Below are 25659 nucleotides of genomic sequence, written 5' to 3' on the forward strand. Positions count from 1 at the left end.
AGGCACCTTCTCACCTAAACAACCACAGCAGCATGTAGTGCTACCCTGATGGCATATTGTGGCGAATGGAGCCTCCATGTTGAGTTTTTCCAAAACAACTGAAACAAGTACAAACATTGTAAAATTGGGATGTAGCCTACTAAATATTTACCCTACCAACAAATCTGTGTCATATTGAAAATGTTGTAAACATGAAGACATCTATTTTCAATTATCAATACACATCATGATTGTGGAAAGAAATTGAGGGACTATTTTGTCACTGAATCCAACCAGTCAGCCAAGGATTTAATACTATACTATGAAAATAAAACACAGAACATTTATATTGTCAACTTTTTAATGTTATTAGGGAAATATCACATCCATAGAGCCAAGTTCTCGAGGGCCCGTCCTTCATTTAAACCTTTCAGAACTGAATAAAAGTGCATGCTTCCGGTTGGAAGAGGAGACATGTTCTGTTATATAATCCTTTTTCATTATGATGCTTTAATGTTCTGTGCTTTTTGACTCATCTGTTAAAAGTAAGTAAGAACTTTTCCAAGCCCCACCAGCTAAGCTATATTCCCAACCAATGTCAAACTGCAAAGTTTATTAACTAATTTTTAAAAATTAAAAATCTCCTCGGATATATTTCTGAATAGCAACAATACCCTACAGACATTTATAACACGCACACATTTTTTAAAAATTAAAATTATTCACATTTGTGTCAGTTAGCCTAAAGCTTGTGGTCGCTTTTATTTTGATGGTTACGCCCCTTAACTTCCGGCCTCATTGTGTTGGATTTGATGGAGCTCACAAAATGGCCGCGCCCTCTTACGTCAGAGGGAGTGGATAAAAGGTTGTTTTTTATTAAATTCTATTGAATAAAAATGTTCAAACAGGCCTCCAGAACAACACATCACTAATTACAACAGCAACGCCACAAACACAAATCCAATCCAATTAATAACAAATTAAACTGAAATTAAGTAAAACAAAACAAATTATAATTTCTAACCAAATAATTATATGCTGAAAAAAGAAAAAACACAAGATTAAGTTATAAACCTCATCTTATAAAAGTGTGATGAGAGGATTACTCCAATAAAACTCCAATTGAACTAAATAAATAAGAAGCAATGGTCTCTACGTCTCTAGTTTTAGGGGAGACAATTAAAGAGATAAAACAAATCTGGGGCTCTGCATGAAAACTCAGTGAGAGAGACAGAGAGAGAAAGAGACAGTCAAAGTGTGCAGTGCTCTTTCATTTTCACCTTCCTCTTCCTCTTCCTCCTCTTTACACATCTGACCTGCTTTCCATTTGTCTGGGCTAAAGAAACATCTTAGGATGTGGGAACAAGTTGTGCAGGTCCCATCTGACACTGATGTCTTGTGGAGCTGTAAAACACACACACACACACACACACGCACACGCACACGCACACGCACACACACACACACACACACACACACACACACACACACACACACACACACACACACACACACACACACACACACACACACACACAACCTCCACTACCATCTATCCATCTATGTCTTCTCTTTTAATTGAACTAATTTTAAACTCAGTTCAATTCAATAAATTCTTTATCAGCATGAATTTTGCATAAGAACTGGATCACTAACAGCTGAAAATGTGAAAAACTAAACAAATTAGAGCAGCAATGACCTCAGATCTGCTACCTTAAATGCACCACATGAGCCCACATCATGCTCCATCTCAGTCCATGCTCAGCTCCCAGCACGGCACATACTGCGTGCTAATATAGCCCAGTAATATCATCCCAGTATAACCATGCATATGTGCACATACTGTACAGTCCCTGACAGAAAGGCTCTTTGAGATTTGAGATACTCAGAGTATAAAGCTGTTTGCCCCTGGAATCCTCGACTTTACATATTCAAATACATGAAAAAATTATTATTTTGCTGTTTTTTGTTTGTTTGAAATGCCACAAGGCCTGCGATGTGAGTACTGGATGCAACCAAAAATACACAGTAAGAGACCAAACTAAAAAAGGATGACATGCTGCAGGGCAGGCTACTCACTTGTCACGTCCGCTGTGTGCTATTGTCAGGCCCTCATCACTTAAACCACATCAACTGTAAAATATTGTCAGTGTTTTAAAATAAACAGTCTTGTTTTTGCATTTTAGAACTATTGTGTAAAAATGAAATGGTAGAAATGTGTGTGTGACCTGTGTGACCTCTGCTAATTACAGGATTTCTGGCTTTAGGTGATGTCTTGATGAACCTTCAGCTCAATGTGCAGGTATCCACATCCAAAAAAAACATGTGACTCCTGGCTAAAGTGCCTCTACTAAGGAGGTCAAAGATCAGAAACAGTGTGGGAAGACGCTCGTCACTGCTGCAGGGAGCGATGGCTGCTCTTTTCTTCTTCCTCCCTACCTCTCTCCAGTCTCCTTCATCATTTGTTCTTTGGAAAAAAAACACATTTTACATCTTGTTCACCCTTTAAGCCTGATGAGAGACGTTAGATGAACAGGGGATCTGATCTGTACGGAAGATGGATCGACCTTTTCCACGTGTGATCCAGATCATTACCAGCCATCCGTGAAACCATTAAAGACCTCCCTCCCAAATTGATGATCCAATAGCAATCAGTGTGAGCACAATGAATCTCACTGTACTGTCATTGATTAAAGCGGGGGCCGATTTCACTCCTCGAGTGCAACTTGAGAGCATGTTTGTTTTATGTGTTACAGACGGTGGGGCTGTTACCGTGGCAGAGGTCAGTGATGGATTAACTGTAAATTATGAGCACAGAGACGCTCTGAAAAGGCTCAAGCAGACTCTTCTGAATAAATCTTCATTTGAGGTCTTGATTTAACACATCATGCTCACCAGAGGGACGTGAATGACGAACTCACCAGTCTTCTAGTTGAATACCACACTGCATGTATTATCATACATTAACAAAGGAATACAACTCACCAACACAAGAATGTTTCAGAGAACAGAGCTTTAGGATATGGCACTGAAACAAGTGATCAAAAGTATGAATATTGACACCCTACGAAAATAATTTTGTATTCATGACGTGACATTTCAGAGTCCATGTTATCTAGATAACTCCCCCCCACCACACACACACACTCACCCCTTCAAACTCTGATCCACCTGACTCAACACAGGAAATTACTGTGGTGTTGCATCATGTATCCAAATGCTACAGTGCCTCAAAATATGGGCTCCACTCAGAGTTATATTAGGACAACACACAGTGCACAATTCGTTCAGTTACTTTATCGACTTGAGTGCTTATAAAAACTAATCCATACCTTGAGAGAAACTGTTTTAATGACTATTAAAAGCTTGTAATTAATTCCTTTAATAGCCAATTCAACTTGTTTCAAATACTCAGGTTTAAAATCTGTGGCTGGAGGTTCATTACACTGAGTCCCAACCAGGGGTACTTGCACCCCAGAGGGAAGAATAGCTTTGAAAGAATAGAAATACCATTTGACTAAACTATCCATATACTGAGTCTGCAGTAACACCACGTTGCGACTGATTGTGGTGGGGATGTAAGCAATTATCTAAATGGTTGAAACAGACAGTAGCACCACAAGGAGAGTGTCCTGATACAACCACTGACCAACCCCCACTGACCCACCTCATGAACATATGCATAATATGTTTCCATCTGATATTTTACATTAGGTAGACTACAATTCATTTAAATCAATAATGTATATTTTTCATAATAGTTGAAATTTTTATTTTCATAAAAGAAAGAAAATAACAAATGCATGGCCAGGTGCCTTTCACTGTCCATTACTGGATAAAGCGTTGAAATAGTCAGCCAAACATAATGGATAAAAAGGTTGAAATTGATAGCAAAAGTAATGGATAAACCGTTAATAAACAACTAAACTAAATCCACCAAATATTTCAACTGTAAACATTGTTACAATATCTACTATCACTTATTATTCAAGTGTTAAATATTATCCAGTTGAATTCAATTCAAATGAATGTATTTGGCCTATATGACATGTGGTGTCACTGAAGGGGGACTTGAGTTCATGTGACAAGGCTGTGGAGGCAGGACTAAGAAAAAAGAGAGACTGCTCTGGTGAATCGTAGCAGGATAAACCTATTTCTTACACTTCATGAACAGGTCATGAACTCGACTTGAAAAGCTACAGAATACAAAAACGCTAATCTCATTCTTTTTTTAATCACAGTCTTAGAAAAATCTCCCCCCTTTTAAGTTTCCTTCATGACTGCATCAGATTTCACAGAGAAAGAAAGAGTAAAATGTTTCGCCGGCACTCACACAATCAGGTGGTGCTGACCTTTTTTTATCGCCGGCTTATATTGCTTCCTGCTGAGCAATAAGACTTCCTCTGGATTACATCAGCCGTCTTTACAGTTGGTTGTTGGGTGTTTCAGTCTGCCCTGTCCTCATGTTGGATGCACCTTATCTGTTTATGTAGACTTTCCTTGTGTTGTGTGTGTGTACCCTGTGTTTTTATAAGACCATACAGCATGCCTGCGTGGTATTTCACATGTTCAGTCAGTCAGCAGAGATGTGATAGTCCCAGAGGGAGGAGGGCAGAAAGCTGAAGCACCAGCCAGAGAGGATCATGGTCTCACACTCATCTCAACACATCATCGATCCTGGTAATGGAGCCGCGGTGCTTTCTGCTCCACCTCTCCATTATCACTCTCACACTCTCCCTCTCACACACACACACACACACACACACACACACACACACACATACACACACACACAGTATTTAGGCTTTAAGTGGTCATTCCTTTTCAGAGCACCTTCAACGTGGACGTGTTTCTTAGTTGACTTCCATTGATAAAAGATGTGTTGATAGACTTTTAACAAGAATTCTTTGGTATCGCTGGACACTGGAAGCCAGAAATCTGACTTTTAAAAGTCTTTTTTGTTTATAGTTGTACCCTTAAGCATGACAGCTGATAAGAAAATAAAGGCAATAATGTTTACATGCTAAACTGAACTACTTTAAATAAAAGAATCACCCTCACTGTCATTTGAGGTTAAGCTGATGTGCCAGACTGACATGCCCAGACCACAAATGAACCATTCTTGTCACTTTGTACTCATCTTTTATCTCAAAGAACTGCTGGAGATAATTAACACAATATAAGGTAGAGAGGGAATACAGGTAAGACTAAACGGCAATGTTTCCAGTGCATGTAATGAGATTGATAGCTGGTCTGGCCGACTAAAGACAGACTGAGTTAAGCAAAGCTCCCCTGGCACGCTTGGCTTTGGCACAACATCTTCCTGATGCCAGGATGTTTGTTAGGTCTGTATCCCACATGCAGGGAAGCCAAAGAACTTGACTGTCCTGACCTTCTAACACTAACAACAACTACATGTCAGTGATCGCCAGAATTACCGCAGAGACAGTCAAACATATATACACTGATACATTCTTTTCTATAAACTGGACAGAGAGGACACAGACAGAAACCAGAACTGAAGGTGTTAAGCTGTTGTGACCCGTGTTTCTATTAGTTCTGTGTTGTTTTCTATGTCTGAGTGTTTAACAGGCTAATTGCCACCTTCCATGAATCCACTCTGAGGAACTCTTCGGTGTAAAACAGATTCAAATTCAATGAAAGTCAAACATCAGTCAACATTTACTGTCAAACCCAACAGAATCAAAAAATGATAAATTAGAATTGTACAACAGTAAGTAACATTAACACACAAGCAACAGCAAATGTACAAACCTTATTTCCTACAGATGATGAAGGAAACCTGTGACTTCAAGCTGTAGGTGAACCTCTACAAGGTTACTGCAACAATCTGATCACTTTGGGTTCTTAGAAATTTTAGAGAGTGCATTTGAGTTTATGTAATGATTAAAAAAAAACATTTCAACATGACATAAACTTAGATTAAACTTCAGTGTCTTTGTTTAAAGACACATGGCTACTAATGAAGAGTTAATGTAGCAGTCCCTACACCTGCAGCTGAAAATGACACATCAAATTGAAACATATTTTTTTAAAGTACACTTCAAATGGTCTTCAGTAATCGGTAAAACAAACTGTACTACAAATGTTAATACCTCAAATATGACTCCACAATCAATGGGATGTGTCTGCTACGTCTGTGAAAAATGACTGATTTCACAAAAATCAAATAGTGCTTATTCTTAAAAAGTGCCCATTTGTGAGTAGTTACTTCAGGTCTAATACTGTTTTTAGACAGAGCTAGTTAAATGAGCACATGGGTGCAGTTTTCACACATAGCAGTTATTTTGATCCCCACCACACACATAGGAATAGCATGTGGGAGAAGTTCACCTTCAGGGCTTTCTGCCAGAAAGACTTTCTTTTTTCCTAAACCTAACCAAGTAATAAGGCTTTCTGGCAGAAAGTCCTGAGGGCACAAGTGCACATGGGAACAATCCTCCCGTTTGGTTAGTCTCACGAATATCATGTAGGTTTGAGTCTTTGACTTAAGTGTGTTGAAACATCGGTGGTGTGACCTTCCAAACATCCACACAGGCAGCTTCTTTGTGGTTCTTAGTATTGTCAATTAAGCACAGAGCTCCTGCACTGACGCACACAGACCTTCAAGATCCACGCAAATTCAAAGCCATCATCCGTCACTCTCTGGAAACCACTCAACAGCTCCTGAGCGAATGTGCACAGGGACGGAGAAAGCAACATCATCCTTGAAGGTCAAAGGTCCGGAGACAGTGACTGGAGCAGCAATAGGCCACAAAACTCACAGTCGTCCTTCAGAGGAAACAGGAGAAAGATGAGCACAATTAATTTGCAAATATGAATATTTGTAGTTCTCTTTCAACACTGTAGCAAAAAAGAGGGAGGTTGCTATCTAGCTGTTACTAGTCTGTAGTCGTTCTGTAGGCAGGGTGGGGAGGACGGGGGTGTGTTTGTTCTGACCTGCGGTGCACTCCTGCCAGTGCGGTGTCACGGAGGGGAAAGAGTTTGGGGTAGATGATGGTGAACATGGCTTGACTGCAGCGGTGGCAGTGTCCCAGGGGGAACCGCAGCAGGCCCAGCAGGCTCTTTGGGAGGCTGATGGGAGGCAGCAAGTTGAGGTCTAAAAACAGAACAGTACAGGAAGTATTCATCAAACAATACAGTCACAGGTCCCCACTTTCACTTTTGTAAGTGCAATAATAGCTTTTTACCATCAGACACTGAGAGCTGCTGAGTATAAACAAATAACAAAACAAAAATGTACACATACCGGTATATGGTGTGTATATATGTGTGTGTATGTATATAACTCACCTATTGAGCGGTGGTGGTAGATGCGGTGCAGGGTTCTCATGGCAAGCTCCTCCAGGGGAACCACGTTATCCGTCTCTGAGCCCACCACCTTCACTTCAGCCGGGAGCCCGACCAGAGCCTCGCTCAGCGCCTCACCCAGCGCCTCACCCAGGTCACCCTCCAACACCTGGGCTGACACACCGCACCTGTATGAGACAAACACAGACACTTCTTTTTATTTAATTATAAGATTTTTCACTCTTTTATAATTGTGTGTTATAATTCAGTGAATACAAGGCTAAATTAACTCTGCATCAAAATTAGTTGAACTGATCCAACTGTCCTAAACTATATCAAAGTTATCTGTTGGGTAAGCTGTATTACCCGCTGCAGCCGATGACCTTGTTATACAAGTAGGAGGGAAGGCCTTTTAGGTCCACATTGTTGTCGACAAACACAAACTGCAGCTCCCGTGATCTGCCCAGATCTGAAAAACACACACACACACACACACACACACATTACTATATCTACATCACTATGGCAACACACAGATAAGGGGGGTATTACTGACCGAGCGGTAGGAAGGTCAGCCGGTTGGCGGCCATAGAGAGCTGGTTGAGGCGGTGGAGCCAGCAGAGCTGCCGAGGAACGTGGCTCAACGGGTTGTGGTCCGCTGTCAGATTCTGAAGGGAAACACAGCGGTGCAGCCGATCTGGCAAAGACACCAGCTGGTTCATTGACACGTCCAGAGTCTCCAGTTCCTGCAGATCACCGATCTCTGAAGGTGTCAGACAGACATGAGACAAAGTCTGAAACAGTGTTTCCAGATCAGATCTTCAACAAACAAATCTCAGAATAAAACAGCACAAAATTTAGCTTTAATTTAAGATAATTTAGCTAATAAAAAGGCAAGTTATTTTTTTAATAATGGGACAATTTGGACATTTAGGTTGACTAAATCTTAATAATTATTTTTCATGTTATTGAACATTTCTTAATAGTCTGGAACCAAAACACTCTGATATTAAGGCTGGAACCTGTCTGTTTCTCAGTATCACATTTAACCTCACAGACAATAACTACAGTGAGTGAGAGGATTCAGTCACTTGAGGACAATTAAGTGAGACAGACTGATGTGATCATAACTGTGACCTTTTGTTGTCAAGGGGACTACTTCTAACACAATTACCACTTCAAAAATGTCTAAACTGAGCTTTAAAGGGCAATGAAACTGTCTTGGCACATCAAGGACCATGACAAAAATACAAGCTCTTCAGGGGGCAAAGAGATCTCTGTCTAACTGAGAGTGTGTTAAGATCCTATGGACATGCAACACAACTTTCCACTTTTGAGTCACTTGTGGGTAGAACATTAGACTAACATCTTACATTTCTGTTTTCAACAACTAATAGTTGAATGGTGAAATGTCAGTCAGTGTCAAATCATTTACAAAATCTACTAAGGTTGAAAATCATAATATAAGATGAAAATGTTAAGTAGAACACTAGTTGTGTTTATTAATCATCCAGAATAATATGAAAATAACTATAAACCTGTATTTTAGCTTTGATTACTATATAAAACCGTGTTTCTCCCGCTGTGTTTATAGCACACAGGAAATAATCCTGTCAGTGGCTTGTTCTACAGAAGCTCTTATGTCTCTGTTGGTTGTCAGTTCAGTTGAATAACTCTGTTGCCCTCTGCTGGAAAACATAATACTTACAACTCAATTCAAGTTGGTATTCTCACAATGACAAATTGACAGTCGTGTGCAATGTCCAAGGAAGACTTTGCACCCTACAGTGAGGACTTTATTCCTTGCATATCGTATAAATATGTTTGAGACTAATGTAGGTGAGCTGTGTGGGGCACACAAACATACAGGATAAATGTTAACATGGATATATTCATTGTTTAATCTTTATTTGACTCTATACATTTATTGCAGCTTTGATGAATCCATACATTTTAGATATTTTGGTCTTGAAGCATTTATGATTAGTCTGATGCTTTCATGCAGTGGTGCTGAAGAACCAATATATTTAATTTGAACTGTGACAAAATGAACTCAAAAAGCATAGTGAAAAACGGCTGCTGTGTCTGACCTGGAGGAAGGAATTTCAGCTGGTTATTGGACAGTCTCAGGTGCCGCAGAGACCTCAGTCGGCCAATCTCTGGACAGAGGAACTGGAGGGCGTTATTGCTCAGGTCCAATGATTGCAGTCTGGCCAGGTTTCCAATAGCTGGAGATGAAACCACAGTTGCCGTCATTATTGTCAAAAGACAAAGTTAACATAGCTGGTCTCAGATAAAGCACAGACAAAGGCACTGCAGTTTACTGACTTACTGAAGGTCTTACCAATGTACCATTTTATGTCATGGTATGTCATGTCAATATTAATAAGTGTGTTATGTATGATTTCCTGAGCATCTCATCTTTATTGTGGTTGTTGGTTTGCTTTTTTAGTTTCATTAAAGATGTTTCTTAAACTGTCCCACAATCTCAATCGCACCTGAATCAACTATTGCCATATTTAAAACTGCTGAATCACTCTGAATCTGTCTTTTAGTAATAAATTGAAAGCATTCACAAGTATAACAGTCATGCGTTGTGACAACAAAACCCCCAAAACACTAGAGACTAGCACATTATTATGAGATAACAGACGACTTACCTTCTGGAATAATGACGATGTTGTTTGAGTGCAAATACCTTAAAAGGAAAAAATAATAAATGTTACAATCAGAATTGATCAATCTATTTGATGTTACGTACATATATTTATTCACAGGCCACGGATAGAAACCTCATCTCCCTGTAATTTATTTTGGAATCTAGAGTATTTTAACTCTTGTGGGGCAAGCTGAGCCTTCAGTCATGCTGACAGGGGAACAATTTTGGAAAAATGCAGGCTCTCCCTTGCCCCCTTGTTCAAAATAAATCAGGAAATCAATACAGGACTGTATGCTGGCGAGCTAGAAGGCTTTCTCAAGTCAAGCCACGTGAGGATATTCATGATTAGCACGGTTCATAATTATCAAGATAATGGAAATTCACCACAATATATTTTTAGTGGGTTTTTTTGTGATACGCAACAATATCATATGTTGTCTCATCCCCAGCCAGTTATAATTTAGAAATGCAGCAGACAGCCTCATTTAGTACAAATCATCATTTTCACAGTTCACAGCCACAGTATCTGGTGAACCAGTCAATAATGACCACAAACTCCTTGCTATAAAATAACAACTGTTATCATTATTTGTACAAACAAAACACAAACACAGTTTAGCTGAATACTCACAGTTCAATTAGATTGGGGAGCTTCTGAGCAAGATTGTCAGGCTGATGGAGAGAGAGAGAGAGAGAGAGAGAGGGAGAGAGAGGGAGATAGAGAGGAGAGGGGTTGTGTAACACAGTGTGGGACAAGTAACTGTGAGCTACTCTACTCAACTTCTATTCTGTTCCTTAGCTCTACGCTTTGCCCTCTGGTTGATTCAGTAGCACGCAGCAGACTATTCAGGTTACAGGTTAGGCCTTTAACATGTGAGGGACTTAAAAAATACATTTTATATGAATGCAACTCCCCCGCCTCACATGCTAAGTAAATACAGTAAGCATAAAAGGAAGCTAAAGTTTCATCCGGTCTTATGCGACAGTCGCCTTCCACCATCTTCAGACAGTTATAAGTAGTTTTCCAGTCTTTGTTGTAGTATTTTCTTCGTATTACTTTCCATCATATTCCACCTAAATCTCCATAGTTTGTGACTTTGTAGTGACTCTCTGTATTTGTATTTTCCCTGTTGGGTGTAACGTAACACAAAAATGAACAGATGAACCTGCACTTGACCCACATGTTCTGGATAAAAAATATAGTTATAGCTATAAAAGCACCTGTCCTGCAGTCGTTAGACTTTTTAAATCTAGACACCTGGTCACACTACTTCTAACATTTGTAAAATTATAGTGAGTCCTGCTCTGTTTTGCATTTCTGTGAACACAAGACAACAACCAACTGTATCAGTAGCATCTGACACAGTAAATAAACCAGTGTGGATACCAGAGTAGTGAGCGAGTTCCTCTTCATGTACAGCCTCTCCAGAAACTGCAGGCCTTCATCCTTCAGCAGCTCTACGGGGAAATTATTCAGGTTTCTGTAGTTCAGAAACAGGTTTTTGTGGCGCTCCTGCTTGGCCATGAAAATAGTTTCATGTAGTTCAGTTGCCATTTCTGAGGAAACCTCTCCTCCCCGGTGGAGGAGACTTGGCTTGACCTTCCTCTATGGCATTACTGTTCCCTGAAATATAACCCAAAGAACAGAGACATTAGAGGACAGCAGTGTTTGTGTCTTTGAGCTTTACAGCTGGGAACAGATAACACAGCATGAGACAGGATCAATAAAACCAAACACTGCTGTACCTCGTAGTGTTTTAAGCCTCTGCACCATTACAACTCTAGTTAATACAGCAGTAACATATTAACGTTAGTTTATTTAAAGTTTCCGACAAACTATGTTGCTCTAACAGGCCAAAAGTTACCCGGTAGTTTTGTTACAGCGCAGGGACGTTGATGCTAGAGACAGGACACCCTGCAAGAAGACACAGTGCAGACTGACTGCAGTTCACTAGCTAGCATCATTAGCATGCTAGCTACACATTCCTATCGATAACACGAGCCGCAGAGAGAGAAGTTATTTACCTTAATTGGTTTGGACCATTTCATTCTAGTTTGTTCCCCACATATGCTCAGTGCCCGCCAAATAATGAACGTTTGTTTGTAAAGGCACAGAAGCTAACGCTAACTGAAGGGTCGCTGAACGGCATCCGTCGTAAACAACGTAAGACGTCACAGTCCGGTCTCAGGTCAAAGGTCACGCAGCACACTGCTGGTGTAAAGCTGCTGCTGCTGCCCCCTGCTGTTACATCACTAGACTGCATCATAAATGAGCTCATATCCCTCCTGCAGTGGTGTGAAGTACCAGAGGGAAACCTTTATATCGCTTCTTTATTACATGTCAGCTACTGTTGCTGGTTACTTCGCAGATTAAGAGTTTAAATAATGTATAAATTATCATCTTAAACAAAATGGGTCGGGAAATGTTTCTCCTGAGAGCTCCATCACCTGCACGGAGAACTCAAATCCACTTACTGAATAGTTGCTTGGTGATGAAGAAAATACTTAAATACACAAAACTGTAACAGGAAAGTATTGTGATAAAAACATTTTCTCTGTTCATATGGTAGTACGAGCAGTAAGCTGCATATAGAGACCAAAAAGTACACATTTTATTAAATATACATTAACCTGTGAGACATGTATTATTGTGAAGGATTTAACCAACAGCTGGAAAGTTAATGCATCATGTTTTATGTGTAAAAAAACAAAAGCCATAGAGTGGTAAAATGGTATATATATATATACATATATATCTCTTCAGTAGCCTGAACCTGTCCTCCATCTTTACACCATTCTGTTGTGGCTCCAGTTGTATATTTAGCTGTATGTAGTTTAAACCAATCCTTGTGCCATAGACCCAGTGGGCTTTGGTTGCTGGCCTGCTGCGGGTGGGCTGCACGGGCATGAGATTGATTTGGCCAGCGTTGGTGCTTGTTGTTGTTGTTGTTGTTGTTGTCTCCTTCACGAGTGGCAAAAAGGTGCCTCCGTTTCAGAGAGCGAGCTAAGATGCGTTGGTTAGCCCAACACCACCAAAGTGCACAGCTGTCAGATCTGTCTAACGGTAGCAAGAAGATTGCAGTAACTTTTAACGTTATCTGTCTAACGTTGGCCAACTCACGGTAATCGTCCAATTAGTCGTTAGATTAGTCGACTAATCGATAAAATAATCTCCCGATTAATCGTTTAATAAATAATCATTTACCCCCAGCCCTACCAACACCCATTGAGCAAATTTTAAAAAGTGAATTCAGCTATTTCAAGATGAGAAACATTGGACGAACTAGACGAGATGTCAAGTGAAGCCTCTCACTAGCATCGTTTAATATGTGGGAGCACAAATGGTACACACTCCCCAATAAAGACAAACAGTGAAACAGTTTGCATACATTTTTATTCATCTTAAATCTTGTGTAGAAAAAAAGAATCGGAGAAACAGACGTTCTCTTTTCCTTCAGCCAGTAATTTTTCCCAGTACTCAGAATATATTGATAACAGGAAAAATTCTTAGCAGAACAAAAGAAAACCAAAATGAAACCTCAGTCTAACAGATCATTTCAATAGAAACGCAAGAGTTGGAAGGCTATGAATAATTTACACACATCAAAATCTTGATAACAAATTGGCCATCAATGTGACAAAAGGAAAAAAAAAAAAAAAAAAGAAGAAATTTGTTTGATTTTATGTCCGCTCTGTGAGGTGTTCCAGTGGTAAAAGTGAGGCAAAAATCAGACCACAAACACTGAAAGACCATCCTGATCTTATATCAGTACACACTGGCACAAAACCGCCACCACACTAACCACTCGGCTGTCATCAGGCTCGTAACCAGAACCCAAAATCACTCCCAGCCTGAGACTACAAACCAGTTTAGGTAGGGAAGGAAAAGAGAAGAGTAAAGATGCTTTTAACTGGGATTATGATCACTGTGGCAAAAGGTCTAGGTACAATGCCAAAGTCCCATAATGGCAAAAAAAAAAAAGAAACCCTGGAGAATCAAGAGGAAGTAATACACAAAACATCAGTAACTAGCTCTTCGGTTACCAGAGGTGTTACCATAGCAACCAATACAAATCAGCTCTCAGGTCACCAGTCTTTGAACAATCAAACCAGATGTTGACTGACTTCCTTCTGCTCTGTGTGGTTTCATTAATTACTGATGAGAAACAGAAGGTTTCAGCAAAGACTGAGAATGGAAATGTCATTAACAGTTACACACACGTTATCATTTTCACTATATATCCAACAAATGATTGACAGAATGTCATAAATGGTGTTGTGTTGAAAGTTAACCAGTGTAAACTGTCCCAGACTAGACAAACGGATCCCCACAAAGCAGCCAGAGGCGACTGACAGAAGTCCCATAATGTCCATCTTTATGTGGTGAAAGACTGCAGTCCTGTATCTACATGCCTCCAGTTCCATTGCTAATGGGTCAAAGTGTTTGAAGATATTGTAACAGCATCTTTAGACACACGCCTAGACCAGAAAATCAATAGTTTTCAGTCAGTAAATTACTTCTTGCTTAAAGACAGTATGGCCCTTTTAATAATGACCAAAAGCACAATGTAACAAGCCATATATGGATTTAAAAGATTGTATGTTTTCCCCCAACGGATGCCTTCTGGCAGCCTCGTTTGTGCCTCTTATGTATTACCATTACATTCACAGAGCTAAGCATGCGATTTATTTCTTTGGAAAAACCCAGAAACAACACTGAACACTCTGAAGGGATTTACAAATTCCTCAAAGACTCTGGTTAACCATCTGGATAAAAAATATTCTGTCTGCAGCACGAAACAAAAAAAAAACTAAAAGAATCTCCTAATCCAAACAGAGATGGCAGCCGGAAACACCATACGTCTGTGTGCAATGTGTACAAGTTTCATTATCAGTTACATTAGTCTACATGCTACACTGTAGAGATGGCCATTATCTGTATCCGCTCAACCTACTAAAAAGTGTGTGGGACTACCCCGGAGTTGTTCATTTAAGCCTGAAATCCATATGGGTTGATCAGAAGTTGCTATATTTATTAGAACACTATTTAGAGAACAGCCTCAGAATTGACCTTCAGAAAAACGTTTTTTGATCACAAGAGAAACTATTTTAAGACTTTTTTTATATAGAAAAGTTGCTATATTTACAAGTACGGATACTGACAGATTGTACTCTGATAATACTTGTAAAAAAGTACATTATCTGTACCTGACGCGCACTGCAGCAGAGTACTCGCTCAAACCTAGTACACTGTATTATTTTCAGAATAATGTGTTCATATTTTTTCTTGTGTTGTACAAAATAAGCAGGGAGCTATGTAATATAGTCCCAACTTGGGTAAACAGGTTAAACATCATGTTCATCAAAGTGATGTTCAAAGAGTCTTTGAGGATTCTGGAAATGCCTTCGGAACAGCAGTATGCGTTGTTAAATTACGACCCCCCTTCCCCGCCCCAGAAAACAAAAACCAAAAACCCCATATGCACAGCGATGTCACTCGAATGTAACGGCGGTACAGGAGAGGCACAAACTGAGGCCGGACTTCAGGCTGTAGGTTTGAGGAGCCTGAATGGTTTGCTGATTACCTGCAAGACCAGAGGGAAACATTTACCAGCATGAACCTGGTTTTCATCATTCACCGTGTTTCTGTGCCCCCTCCTCCTCCCCCCTCCAGGATGGTTTGGTTTGTGGTTTGAATTTGACCATATTAAAACAGCCCTCCGTAAGGTTTAATTACAGCCGGACAACAGAGATGAGATGTTCTGTTTTTCTGTACATGTAAAGAGATTGAAAAAAGAGTGAGGTAGATGGATGGTTGAAGGGATAACAAAACCTTCCTCCAAAAGGGCAAAAGAACATCAAAAAAAATCTGAAGGAAAAAAGACCTGTGGGGAATTTGTACAGTGATTTCACAAAAAAAAAAAAAAAAAAAAAGTAACCAAGGAACATCTGGGCTGGGAATGAAAACTTTCTGAGGTGAATGGGCCTTTAATTATTCCACTATTCCATGATCGTCTTCATATTTTAGTGCGATTGGTTTCTCCCATGAACCTAAAGCAGTCTGTTTATGCTCAGTTAGTTCATCAGTTTTAATATTATAATCATTTAAATGTGCTCTTCTCATCAATGTTTTTAGCGTCATCCTCAGTTACTTTTTCCGAAGCATTAAAACAAATCTCTCAGTGCTGTAAGATAATTCCACTCCTTTCTCAACGCAATTTAACTTCAGCAATCGTCTACAAACACGTTAATATGTTGTAAAAAGATAAATAATGTGGATTGCTCCAGCAGCATACAGAAAACCACGCTAGATTCAAGAGAGAGGTTGATTAGCAGGAAGTGAAGTTATCCTACAGACAGGGGGTTTTTTGCACTTGCCTTTAGAGATGTGAAGGCTCGCTGCTACATTTAAATAAATCGTTTTGCATTTACTTTGTACCTTGAAGCCAGTGTTATTACACAGCACAAACATATGGAAAACTGGAACTGACACGAGTTAATAAAAGGTTATCAGACAGGTCAAAAATAGAACTGTTGTCTAAATGATTAAAATGGAGAGTAAACAGAAATATAAAACTTGTCAATACTAAAATGTAATTCATTTCACGCCTCTATTCTTTTTCAATAGCTCCATAGTTTTCCTAATTTCATTCTCGCTCTTACAACTCACACTGTCACCTAATCGAACTGATAGCTAAAGACACAGAGCACAAGTGGTTTCTGCAAGCTACCTGGCTGCAGCTAACTTTAATCATAAAGCTATGCTAACAACCTTAACTGGCTTCTTCGTCTTTAAGTGCATGTCTCTTGTCCAGAGTGGAAATAAGTCCATCCAAGTATGCAGCACAGTATATGGATGATTAACATTACGTGCACTAAGTGGGGGGCTTTTATGATAAAAGTCAGCTTCAGCTAGGTAGCTGGCTAAAATAAAATTAACAAATCAGGGAAATTGGGAGTAGACAAATTATTAAATGTGACCAAATATTATTTATGTATGTACTCACTTATATTCTGACTTGTCTGATAACCTTTTACTACATTTTGCCAGTATTGGGGCTCCATTCAATAAGTGCAAGAATCCATCCATCCAAACCCCCTTCTGGTCTCAGAAACACTGCTCTTGTCTAACAATCACAGAAAATGAAATAGCAGAGTCAGAGGGACATAGAATCAGACACACACACACACCAGACTGGATGTCTCAATGTAATAACAGCACAAAAAGAGAGAGAGAGAGAGAGAAAAAGAAAAGGAAAGTACAAAAGGATTAAATTTTTCTCTTTGACCTGAGATTTAGTTGGGACTCAGCAGTGAAGCCTGACTCTGAGTATGAGTATATACCCTAGAGGACAGAGGTTGAGGCATCCCGAGAGAACACGAGAGCATCGATGGTTACGGGTACCATCACTGTCCTCTAGTCAGATGGGAGGGGAAGTTACCGGTGTTTCAAAACACAAGGCAAATTGTCGTACCTTTACGCGAACACAGAAACGAAACCAGCTCAGATACACTTTACACAATTACAAGCATTAAAAAATGGACTGTAGTGGAAACGTTCGTAGTTCATCTCTTTTTATATATATCTATATATATCTATATAGATATAGATATCTATATCTATATATAGATATAGATATATATATATAGATAGATAGATATTAACTATATTACAACCACAAGAGAAATAAAGGAATAGCAGCTTCTTTCTGTACATGATGAATGTCTCCAACCGTATAAAAGTTAAAAAAGTGACACAAAAACTGGTTGCGTACATAAATGCTCTGCCCACGTAGAGATGTTTTAAATGTTGGAGACTAATGACTAGTCTAAAAAAATACCTGTTTGTATACAACAACAAGGATGCCTCTGAACTCAGAGCAAACCCCAATTAAGAGACGATATAGATATAGTGTTCATATTGGTTTTTCCACTTTACGCTCTTCCCTCCGCAGTCCTTGCTTCAAGGATTTATTTTTTTTGCTTCTTCATTGACTGGATTTGGCTTTTAAACCACAACAGAACAGCACTTTGTGAGAGGATGTGGCTCAATTTCAGATAAACTGATGTAACCAAGGTCCATGACTTCAATTTGTGTTGAGTACAGTAGCGGTGGATATCAAACAAAAATAGAAGAGTAGTGTAGGACTGTAGAGGGAAGTCAATATCCCCTTTGATCACAGATTTTAAGAACGGTGTGGTAGCAGATCAAAGTGCTTTTTTTGTTGCCTCCATTTTCAATCCGGTGTGTTTGGAGAAGGGCAAGACTACAGAAGTGAGAATTTGACAAAAAGTACAATTTTGGCAACTAATTTGGCAGATTTGACCTTTCTCCCTCTGGTTCTTTGTTTCAGCGGATCGGCTGTTGACCCAGCATTACGCTGACAACCAGCCTGCAGAGCAATGAGACTACTGAACGACCGATGGAGACCCTGACCTCTCTGAAGTGCTTTTTCATTAGATATGCATTTAGTTTATGCAACAGTTTCACCATAATGCCCGCCCAAAAGCGACCAAAACGCCGGTCATTTATAAAGGCCTACACATTTTGTTTTCCCATTTGGAAATACATATAAAAAAGTAACAAACAACAATATATAAAATAAGTTCAGCCATAAAGAGAGAGGTCTCCCCAAAATTACAATTTTTTTCTTTCTTTTACCGTTTTTTGGTCTTCCCACTCAGCAGCAAGGGCAGTGTCACATCTGACAGCCAGCTGGTAGAAACCAAAACTAGAATAATATGGAAAGAAAGTGTGTGGAGGTACAGCAGAACATGGACTTAGTGACAGTCTTCCTGTGAGTCTTTGCTCCTCACTGAGTAGCTACACCCAGCAGGTGGACATGGTTTTGCTGTATGAGATAAAAAAAAAAAAAAAAGGAGGCCACACCCACTGAGACCTCAGGTTCTGCGGAGCAGCAGGTGGCAGGGTGTGCAGTCTGGTGGGTGTCTGTCCAATCAGCAGGCGGAGGACTGCGGGAGAGGCATGGCCCGTTCATTTTTGCGTCCTCCGTTCATGTGTGCGTACGGCGGCAGTTCGTCCAGAGATGGCCGCACTGAGCCCGATCCGAGCCCTGACCCCGCTGCAAGGCCCGCCCCTGACAGCCCGTTGGCTGCCTGCTGGCCAGAGGGCTGCTTGTCCGTGGCAGCGGTGGATGTACAGGGAGATGAGGGGGAGCTGGGTGCTAGCGACGGGGCGGGTGGAGCCTCTGAGCTTGGGGAGGGTGGGGTCTGTTGGGAGACTGGGGTTTGCTGTGGCTGTGTGGAAGAGGGGGGTTCCAGAGGAATGTCGTCCATGTTGTCCATCTTGTCCAGGTGCAGCTGCGGAGCCTCGGGCGGCTTGTTATCGGCGCTGTAGAAGAAACTGGCCTCTCTGAAAGATGGCTCCAGCTCATCCTTTATGCTGCTGATGATCTCCACAAAGGCTGGACGCATTTTAGGATTATACTGCCAACACATTCGCATCAGCTCGAACCTACACACACACACACACACACACACACACACACACAGGGGTTAGCTCAGTCTGCATCAACAACATGTCCTCCTGTAGTAATGACTCTATCCAGAGGAACTGCACCTTCCTACTGACAAGCCAATATTTACTTTTGCCAAATGTTTGCTTTCTGTTGCTAAAACGGCTGTAAGTAACCCCCCCCACTTCTTGTTTATGAAGCAAGGAGCTGGTTTCTAGATTAAACCTGGATCTGACAAGCCTGAAACACCAAGATGGCAACCTTTATGTTACATCAAATGTCGCAAATGCTTTCTCTGACAGAAATTCATTAATTTGCAGATATGTTATGCTCTTGGTTTCCACAGCACTTCTGCAGCTATAAAGCCTACGGTACGTGAACCAAACCAAATGCTGTGCCACAACATTTCACCTGTAAAAAAGTTTTACTTTCAGTGCATTTGTATGCATGTGCAGATTAACTAAATGATTCTTGGTTCCGCTATAGGATCACTAACTAAAGTACATTTTTATTTTTGGAGTACAGCGACAGCTGGTAAGTATATCCGGTCTGATCCACTATAGCTACGTTGTTCAAATATAGACATGCAAGTGGTATCAAAATTCTCATCTGACTCTTGGCATTAAAGCAAATAAGCATATTTCCCAAAATACTGAAGTATTGCCTACAGCTGAGTTGCTTACGCAGGAAGCGGTGGATCAGAATTAATGCGTCCTCTCAAAATCTAATGCAAAGCTACCACATATGCCATATGATGCTTTAAAACAATCACTAAACAAGTATCTTTAGACAAATACGTTTATGGACAACACATTTATACAACAATTTCTGTTAGAGAATGCTATGCCTACACATTTGTTCTCCTCATGACTTCAACATCTGATGCTTCTTCAACGTTCTGTGGTCTGTGGCCAAATTTGTCTGCCACGCTCACAACTCTTTTAATGTGGATTTACACTCGGGCTGTTTCATATTAAGAACAAATGCACCATGGATGGAGCACACAGTGACAAACAGGCGGGGCGTAAGAGCAATCAGCACTGTGGGCAGCAGTACTTCTTCACTGTTTGTGTGAGTAAACAGTGCTCACTTGTGCTTTAACTAGGAAAGTAGGGGAAAGCATTGCAGACAGAAAGTTGAAGTGTAGATAGAAATGTGTGAAATCTGCTGTGTGTGTTGGTGTCTTACAGCATGTCAGGACAGTTCTGTGGTTTCTCCAGCAGCCCTCCCTCCATGACGAAGCGGAGCACCTGCTCATTGGACAGACCTTGGTAGGGCTGTTCTGCCAGAGTTGCAATCTCCCATAATACAACCCCGAACGACCTACACATGGGGAGAGAAGTTAGTATGTCTTCCAGTATCATGACCAGACTCCAACATATTTTTGGAAGCAGTAAACACAGAAAATGAAGCCACCATATGTGTGTTTGTTTATTTGTGTGCACCTGCTTACCAGACATCAGAGGTGGTGGTGAAGACTCCGTCCTTCAGAGACTCGGGTGACATCCAGCGGACGGGGAGCAAACCCTTACCACCTTTGCGGTAGTAATCGGTCTCATAGATGTCTCTGGTCATGCCAAAGTCTACACACACAACATAGGCACACACACAGGGAGGAGGAGATGCATTGATAATGTTTATAAAAAAAGACCCCAAAGCATTTGATGAAGATGGTTTTAACTGTTTTAAAAAGTGTAGGGTGTAAATGTCCTCAGACTTCTTGTTGTTGTACTTGTTGTGTTGTATGGGTCCACATATTCCACAGGAGGGCGCTCTTTACTGAGAATATAGGCCTAGTCATATTACTATAGTAACCATAATCCCTTACAGATCACTCACTACTGGTGTAACAGACATTTAAAAAATGCCATTGAGACCATAACTGTCTCAAATGGAAATAAATCTGGAGACATGATGTCCTCAGCTCGGGATCTGCTGATGAAAACACAGTGATGGAGCCTCTGCCCCTCAGTGGGTTCCCTTTACTTGGAGTAAGGTTACCCTGATTAATTGGTCATCCAATGATTTCACGAATTCCATGTAATGAGCACCATCTCCCACTTCTGCTCCATAGATCTGATAGTTCTTTACCTCCTATCTTTACAGTGAAGTCCTCAGCCACCATGCAGTTCCTGGCTGCCAGATCTCTGTGGACAAACTTATTGGCGTTGAGGTAAGCCATGCCGTCGGCGATCTGACCGGCCATCTGAAGCATCTTCTTCAGAGGAGGGAGCGACAGGCTCGACCACTGCTGCTGGAGACAGAGAGACAGACAGAAGGGAGAGAGTAAGTCCACAGAAAAAGAACAAGGTCTGGCAGCTGAGCCAAAGGTTACCATTAATGATGTTATTTGCCATGTGATCAGTTCACAGCAAAGTATGGAGTAAAATACTACCTTTAGTTTAACTTATTCCAATTTGCAGCAACTGGTTGTTGCAATCAAAGTATATACAGTCTGTACCTTAGGCAAGTACAATTCATAAATTTAAGTGATAAAAAAAATAAGTCCTGATCATAATGCCACTAATTTACAGCTAACTGGGAATAAGTCTGCACATCTGCAGGTTCAAGCTTAAGAACTTGTTGCTTGGACAACAGCTGGAGGTAAATTTTAAGTACAAACTTGTGTCAATTCAAATCATCAACAATCAAATCAAGCAGTTATCCATGTCCACAGAAGAGGGACGTGGTGGGAAGGAGTCGATGCAAGTAATTAGGTCAGACGGTACCTCTTTCGGTCGGAGAGAGCGTAAGTAGCTCTTCAAGTCTCCCCGAGTCATTAGCTCCATGATGACCAGGGTGGGTTGGCCCTGAGAAACCACCCCCAGGAGACGAACCTGCACCAAACACAGCATGCCACATCACCATGACACAAGAACTGACTGAAACTGTACAATGTAGAACACACCACTGCGCTGTAGGATCTTAATGTGTGCGTTTGTGTGGGTGTGTATAGTGTACGTACCACGTGGTGACAGTTGAACTCCTTCATGACAGAGGCTTCATTGAGAAACTCTATTCTCTCCCTCATGCTGGCCGACTCGTTGACGGTCTTAATTGCGACCCGGGTCTCCGTTTCATCTTTGACCACGCCCTTCGCCAAGCCCTCATACACCATGCCGAAGGACCCCTGCCCGAGCTCACGACTCAGGGCGATCTTCTCCCGTGCCACCTCCCACTCATCTGGTACATACACTGCACAGAAAAGAAAAAGGTGTTGATAAAAGACCCTGCATAGATGTTTTCAGTTATTCTGACAACAATAAAAATGTGCACTACATTTCTCACATACACACTTCACTCACTTTCTGCAGCGCTGAAGTACTCTGGATTGACGGAGGCGTACAGGACTCCATTTCCAAGCCGGTCGCTGTTCCTGACCGAAACAAAACAAAAGTGTTTACAGGCACACTTGCACACACCACACACACCCCATACTTGGGATGTGCATGGTGTATAATCATACATTTCACAGTTTTAGCGTCCAAAGACCATTGGCAAAATGCTGCATACGTTCATTTCCTTATATCACAACATTCATTGTCCAAAAGCATTTAAATCATGGAAATAGATCATTTTTCTGACATCTTAAGTTTCCTTCGAGGTAAATATTTGAACACCAACAGATACTAAATATTATGAAAGGTACAACCACAAACACAAGAGAGTGCCAATGACAAAATAGAAATTCTAACTTTATTTGCCACCTAGTTTTACAGACTATGATTGGTAAAAGCATTTTGCTTTGGTCGGTTTGTTGGTTCCAGTGGTTTGTCATTAAACACAGATCCTAATGTGGGCACACTGACCATTAGCAACTGGTTGAAACATTATCTAGTGGAGAGAGAGAACTCTGCTACATCATCATGAGGAACCCACAGAGTATGTCCTGTAATCTCAATCTAATCTCAATCTAATATCTTTTTCCCTAGGAAGTGTACACAACATTTAAGTACATAGGTCTTTATTGATGAAAAAAAGTATACTGAGACAAGTTTGTATTACAGTAGACAGAAACACACACCTTTTCCTGTTGAGGACCACCAGCATCGTGACTAAAACGCAGATGAATATGATGATGGCAATGGGAACAAAGATCATAGCGTAGAGGACGTTTTCATATCCTGTCGGGTAAAACACCTTGGTTACTTTAATTATTACAGTGAAGATTATTTCTGCGCTGTTACAAAATAGGTGTAGAGATACAGTGGAAAGTAGTGATGGACTTTGATTATGCATGTGTGAGATTAGTGTGTCTGTCTTACGTTCAGCCACATAGAAATCCAGAGTGGGTGTCCAGGAGCCATTGCCAGCCAGCGATGTGGCTCTGACTCTGACCGAGTAGTTTCCTGGACTGAGATTGGACAGCCGAACGCCTTGCTGAGTCTGATACAAATGAGCAGACACACATTCGTGCTTCTCGGTCTGACACACACACACAGACACAGACACAGACACACACACACACACACACACACACACACACACACACATCAAAGACTGAATTTTACATTTTTTAATTCAAAACTGAATTTAAGACCTGCTGTTTCTCATCTTCACTGTGCAACAATCAGTACAGACAGGATTTTCAGAATCAGCCTCGCCTTGCTCATGATTAATAAATAAAAGGAGGTTCACTATGTCATGTTACTTATATGCTCGTTGATTGGTCTATATCTACTTGTAGGACCAATTTGTGCCACTTATTTGAATTTTTTTGTTTATCAGTGGCAAAAAAAAGTTAATTTAGATTCTTATAAACGTACAAACGAGGAGGCAACAGACTTATTTAGTCAATGAAGCCAAAGTATGCATGTATAGTTTGCATGTAGGATAGGGTATACTAAATGACAGAGGGGCCAGCAACCAGCATTTCAGATGTGGACAGCACTAATAAATAGTCTTCTGAATAAACATTTTGAGTTCATTGTCTTGCTTCTTGGTTCTTGTGAAACATGGCTGCTCCTCAGTGAGCTGGCAGGTAGATGAACAGATGTTGTCTTACCTCAGAAGCCAGTTTAAACTTGATCTCATACATGAGGATGAGTCCGTTGGGGTGATGTGGCTCCGGCCAGCGCAGAAACATCCAGTCCTCATGGCCCTCAGAGGTCACTGGGCCGGGGATGTCGTCAGCCTTTTCTGCAAAACCGCAGGGAGAATAGGTTACCATGGCAAACACAGAGGTCTGAATATAGCCTCATGCATCCAGTGTATTTTTTAACAACTTCTGCTTCAACATTTACCAGCTACCATCAGAGTTCTGGCTGGAATATGCTATATATTTGTATATGGATCACTTCTCCTCTAACCTGCAGGCTTGGTTCTGGAGAAGACGAACTCTGCGGCACTGCAGCGTTGGACCTGTCGATTGCAGGCATGAATGTCGATGCGGTAAACTGTGAAAGGTTGCAGGCCAGAGATCTGCAGCTCCCGCTCCGTCACTGCTTGCTCCGCAAACTCAAACTCTCTGTCTGCTGGCTCCACATCTGCAGTGCTGCTGTTACCAGCAGCTTGGAGAGGCGGGACAGTGCTGCTGTTGGTGTGCAGCCGGTTGCGGCGCGAGTGAGTGGAGTTGGCTACCCCAAAGAGATCTCTGCGGCGACGATCTGATGGCCTGATGGTGAGAGGAAGAGGGTGGTAGAGTGGAGATACAAGGGAGGTAAGGAGGGATGGATGGAGGAGAAAGTTACCAGGGAGAAGTTTTAAGAGTAGGGAAACATCAAAAATCTACAAAGAACAATTTATTTTCCTCTCCCAAATGCTAGGAGGGACATCTGGAAGAAACTGGCAAAAGTAAAATGAAAAAGTAACATTAACAAAGAGATGCACTGCAGATGAGCAGGGCTTTGTTTACAGAAGTTGATGAAGCACAACATATGACTGTCACAAGGAGGTATTGTTTTAGGTTCCATGTTGATCGCAAATAATTCCTCGTTCAACCTTCAGTCTATGACTGACTTGGTTGTTTCCATTGCCATTTGGCCTTAATTTAAGCAGCTGTGATGAAACTTGGTGGGCAGATTCTAAATAAAATGACCAAACAGCTCGGTGGATTTTGTAGGTACTGAACTTTTACAAGCAGTTATATGCCAATATGTGATATACCAAAACTAAGCTGTATTCAATTTCATGACATTTGGTTAAATGGGAGAGGAGTTACAGTTTTTTTGTCCCAGTAGAAAAGAGTGTGTACCAAGTTTTGTTTAATCTAACGCTAAATGTGTATACACTTTT

The 25659-nt window shown here is 40.9% G+C and overlaps 2 protein-coding genes across 4 annotated transcripts in view; both read right to left on the minus strand.

Annotated features, from left to right (window-relative positions):
- Positions 1–5637: 5637 nt before the first annotated feature.
- Positions 5638–12142, minus strand: lrrc28 (leucine rich repeat containing 28). Its single transcript, XM_051379868.1, has 10 exons — positions 11975–12142; positions 11337–11573; positions 10581–10621; positions 9951–9988; positions 9381–9518; positions 7847–8053; positions 7657–7759; positions 7294–7478; positions 6940–7099; positions 5638–6771 (listed from the first exon to the last, which is right to left on the minus strand). Exons 2-10 carry the CDS (start codon positions 11502–11504, stop codon positions 6702–6704), a joined length of 1110 nt encoding a protein of 369 aa, XP_051235828.1. The 5' UTR covers positions 11505–11573; positions 11975–12142; the 3' UTR covers positions 5638–6701.
- Positions 12143–13324: 1182 nt separating this feature from the next.
- igf1rb (insulin-like growth factor 1b receptor) overlaps positions 13325–25659 on the minus strand; it is a 47145-nt gene continuing 34810 nt past the window's right edge. For 2 of the 3 annotated variants that reach the window (XM_051379302.1, XM_051379301.1), the window contains exons 12-22: positions 24735–25039; positions 24431–24564; positions 23691–23850; positions 23450–23549; positions 22731–22801; positions 22391–22620; positions 22155–22262; positions 21517–21679; positions 20879–21008; positions 20614–20748; positions 13325–19424 (exon numbers count right to left, since the gene is read on the minus strand). In XM_051379302.1, coding sequence (XP_051235262.1) covers positions 18908–19424; positions 20614–20748; positions 20879–21008; positions 21517–21679; positions 22155–22262; positions 22391–22620; positions 22731–22801; positions 23450–23549; positions 23691–23850; positions 24431–24564; positions 24735–25039 — 2053 coding nt within the window. In that variant the 3' untranslated portion in view covers positions 13325–18907. The remainder of the gene's footprint in view (positions 19425–20613; positions 20749–20878; positions 21009–21516; positions 21680–22154; positions 22263–22390; positions 22621–22730; positions 22802–23449; positions 23550–23690; positions 23851–24430; positions 24565–24734; positions 25040–25659) is intronic. The other variant, XM_051379303.1, reaches the window with a different exon arrangement.

This window comes from Dicentrarchus labrax, unplaced genomic scaffold (assembly GCF_905237075.1).
Source record: "Dicentrarchus labrax unplaced genomic scaffold, dlabrax2021, whole genome shotgun sequence".
In the NCBI taxonomy this organism is placed as follows: Eukaryota; Metazoa; Chordata; class Actinopteri; family Moronidae; genus Dicentrarchus; species Dicentrarchus labrax.

What these genes read in the sequence shown, in the direction of transcription:
- lrrc28 (XM_051379868.1), bottom strand. Translation starts at nt 11,504, where the DNA reads ATGGCAACTGAACTACATGAAACTATTTTCATGGCCAAGCAGGAGCGC. An exon ending in CTCCCCAATCTAATTGAACT is followed by an intron (nt 9,989 to 10,580) that starts GTGAGTATTCAG and finishes TTTCCTTTTAAG; the next exon opens with GTATTTGCACTCAAACAACA. An exon ending in CATCGTCATTATTCCAGAAG is followed by an intron (nt 9,519 to 9,950) that starts GTAAGTCGTCTG and finishes TTTCATCTCCAG; the next exon opens with CTATTGGAAACCTGGCCAGA.